This window comes from Priapulus caudatus, unplaced genomic scaffold (assembly GCF_000485595.1).
Source record: "Priapulus caudatus unplaced genomic scaffold, Priapulus_caudatus-5.0.1 Scaffold65, whole genome shotgun sequence".
Lineage (NCBI taxonomy): Eukaryota > Metazoa > Priapulida > Priapulimorpha > Priapulimorphida > Priapulidae > Priapulus > Priapulus caudatus.
In genome coordinates, this window is record NW_014577126.1 from 399,986 (window position 1) to 403,492 (window position 3,507).

The following is a 3,507-nucleotide window of genomic DNA, read 5'->3' on the forward strand; positions in this document are numbered from 1 at the left end:
CGATACTCGATGGCCATCTAAGCCCGACGGGCCGTGTTATGAGATACGCGCTAGAGGGGAACGATGTCTCTGCAACTTCGAGCAAAATCAGCGCTTTTCCGCGTGCGAATTTGAATTATTTAACGGCTCGCTGCGCGATGATCTTGCGCATGCGAGGTTACGACGCGCTGTGCTTCCTGACGCTCTGAGGCGTATTAGTACATTAAACTCATCGCAGAACACTGGCGCGCGTGTACGCAGCGCGGCGACGGTGACGGGCAAGCGGAATCGACGCATGCGCGCATCGGAGCATGCCGGTCGACGACAGAAAGAGGCTTGTCGTTCAAAACTCAGTGCGTCCTCGCTGATTAGACAGAAACGCCGGGAGAGACAGAGATATAGAAATGGAGATAGAGAGAAAGAGAGGAGGCTGGATGAATGGATAGGTGGATGGATGTATGGACGAGAGGACGGGCAATAAGCAGAAGGACGGAGGGGCCGACGGACGGATCAACGTACCGACGACCCGACAGAACGACCGACCGATGAACCGACCGACCGACCGACGGGGAAGAGAAGAGAAGAGAGAGAGAGAGAGAGGGCGAGAGAAAGAGAGAGAGAGAGAGAGAGAGAGAGAGAGAGAGAGAGAGAGAGAGAGAGAGAGAGTAGTATATATATATATATATATATATATATATATACTTAGCGAGGCGTGCACATGAAACCGAGCAGACTGTAGCCTGCACAGACAGTGACAGTGATAGAGAGAGAGAGCAAGGCAAGCGGCAGAGGATGCCAATGCAGCAAGAGTGATAAGACTAACGCCGGTACAGCTGACTACCAGGCGCGGCCTCCACCCACCCACCATGCTGATGCGCTGCTGGCTGTTTCTCTCCTCTTCGCTCCTTCCCTCTTTTCTTTCTCCTCGCCTACCGCCTCTCTTTCCATTCTCTTTCCCTCTCCTTCTCCTCTCCTCTCACCCTCCTCTCAACTCGCCTCATCCTCAGCCTCCTCGCGCCATCGGCCTACGCCTCGCCATACGCCCGCCACGCCTCGCCTCATACCTCGCCATCTCCCGCCTCTCCTCGCCTCTCCTCGCCAATCTCCTCCGCCCTCTCCTCCACTTCATCCTCCTCCTACTCGCGATCGGCCTCTCCTCGCCTCCCCTCGCTCTCCTCGCCTCATCCTACCGCTCAGCTCTCCTCGCCTCTCCTCGGCCTCTCCCTCCTATCCATCGCCTCTCCTCTACCTCTCCCTCCTCGCCTCTCCATCATCCTCCCTCTCCTCTCCTCTCCCCGCCTCCCTCATCCTCATCCTCTCCTCCCTCATCCTCTCATACACTCATCCTCTCCTCTCCTCTCCTCTCCTCTCCTCTCCCTCGCCCCCGTCATCACCGCGTCCCCTCTTCAAGTATGACGCCCACTCCTGGTGTCTCACCGAATCGCGACGATCCAATCACTATAGACCGTCGCAGACAGCTAGGACGGTACTTAAATAACAAATCCCGATGAATAAATTAGTGCGCTCCATGCACCCCGCCGGCTGCTGCCAACGACAGCGACGGCTTAAAACGTGAGGTGGCAACTGCTGTTGCAGGTCTGCTAACCTACCAGCCGCACTCGCTACTAGCTCGCTGCTAAACAGCGCTAGCACTACGCCGCTACCGCATACATGCTACTACTAAACGCCATAAACGCGAGCTAACTAAACTGCGCTGCAAAACCTGCTAACTGCTCTACTTACCAGTTACACTAAACTAGCTGGCTGCCTAAACGCTGCTGCGCCTGCTCGCCGCAAAGCGCTGCTGCTGCTACCCGTCGCGACTTCTGCTACCGCTAACGCTTAATCGCTAGCTAAACAACCTAGTACCTAAAACCTGTATACAAATCGCGCAGCCCGCGGGTTAACGAAAAAACAAACAAATCGTTTACACGTAAAGTTGATCGGAAACATCGGAAACCAGAAATTCAATCGTCGCGCTAACCATCCGCACAGAATGCGCTACGTCCTTCCAAAGAAATAACTAACTCAAGCTCGTACGCTACTATTAGACAAACAGTGTTGTTCGCCGTCGTAACAAAGCGTCCACCCAATGCGCGGCATAGCTTCAGCGCCCGAAACCAAGAGAGTGAGAAAAGGAGAGACGCGGACGAAACGAAGGAGAAAATGGGAGGAAAGAGAATGAGGTATGGCGAAAAGTTCTCGACGAGAGAGTGGCATAGTGTGGAAGGAAAGAGGCGATGAACGAGGAGGCAGGAGAGAATAAAGGAGGAGAGAGACGACGACGACGAGAAGAGCAGATAACGGAGGAAGCAGGAGAACGACGATGACGAGGAGAGGATGAAGGACGATGGTGAGGAGGAGAAGACGAACGATGACGACACGGAGGAGAGGATGGTGGTGAAGAGACAACGAGAACGACGAGCAGAGATGGTAAGGAAAAGACGAAAACGATTGACACGAAGAAAGGTGAAAAGGAGCGACGAAACGAACGAAAGGAGGAAGGAGGTGTAGCAGACAGAAAGGGAGGGACGAGAGAAAAAGGAAACGACAGACGGAGAGGAGGAGGAATGGTGTGAAGAGAGACACAGAAAAAACGACGAGGAGGAAAGAGGTGTAGAGGAGAACAAGACACGAAAAAGACGAAAAAAAAACGGAGGAGAAAGGATATGTGGAAAGAACGACGAAGAAACGAACGAGAGAGGATGCGGAGGAGGAAGAAAAAACGCCGAAACGAAAACGAACGAGGAGCAGAAAATGGTGGATGGAAAGAAAACCACGAATGAACCGAACAAAGGAAGGAGGATGGCGAAGAGGAAAGGACGACCGAGGACGACGAAAGGAGAGAAGTGGTGGAAACGGACGACAAAATGACCGACGAAGAAAGAATGGGTGAGAGGAGGACGCGAAATGACGAAAACGAAAGAGGAAAGATGGTGGTGGACGGAGGAAAAGACCGCGCCGCGATGAAACAGAAACGAGAGAGGAAAATGTACGAGTAGGAACGCGGAAGGCAAGAGAGTAAAATATCCGACATCAAAAACCCGAGAACCAGGCACCTCCAAGCAAAAGGATACGCGGAACGAAGAAAAGCAATTCTGAACGGTCCTGCGCCACAACGCGCACGAACATGTCCAGCCAAACCGGAAGCAACTACTCGCGTCTCCCACCTGCCCTTTTCAAATTACCGCTTTCCTCCATAAATAACCGCATGCCCCGCCGAAGAACTGTTGGCATCGGCGCATCTAATGCTGGGCAAGGTCGTTAGAGACTGCCCCTAAGCCAGAGAAAGCTAGTGTGCGCAGACCTCTCTCGCGGCTCAGACGCGGCTAAATGAAAGCCCTTAACCCGTCACGAGGACCCCTCCACATCGCTGCCACAGCCGGCCGGGAAAGGTCGGAAAGAGACTAAAAACTCGGAGAGGCGGGAGCGCAGGAGAGGAGACGAGGGCGTGTGTGGGGTGTAGGCTGAATTGGGGCTTCACAGTGAGTCGGGGGTAGTTCGACGGGGAAAGAGGAGGAGCAGGGA

At 53.9% G+C, this 3,507-nt stretch overlaps 1 protein-coding gene across 1 annotated transcript; it reads left to right on the top strand.

The window, feature by feature from the left end:
• Nucleotides 1–556: 556 nt before the first annotated feature.
• Nucleotides 557–2,765, top strand: LOC106821244 (putative uncharacterized protein DDB_G0271982; the record flags this gene model as incomplete). The annotated part of the gene is made up of 2 exons (XM_014825960.1): nucleotides 557–634; nucleotides 2,646–2,765. Coding segments are annotated over 2 exons (198 nt in total), but the record flags the coding sequence as incomplete, so codon positions are not given.
• Between the last annotated feature and the right edge of the window lie 742 nt (nucleotides 2,766–3,507).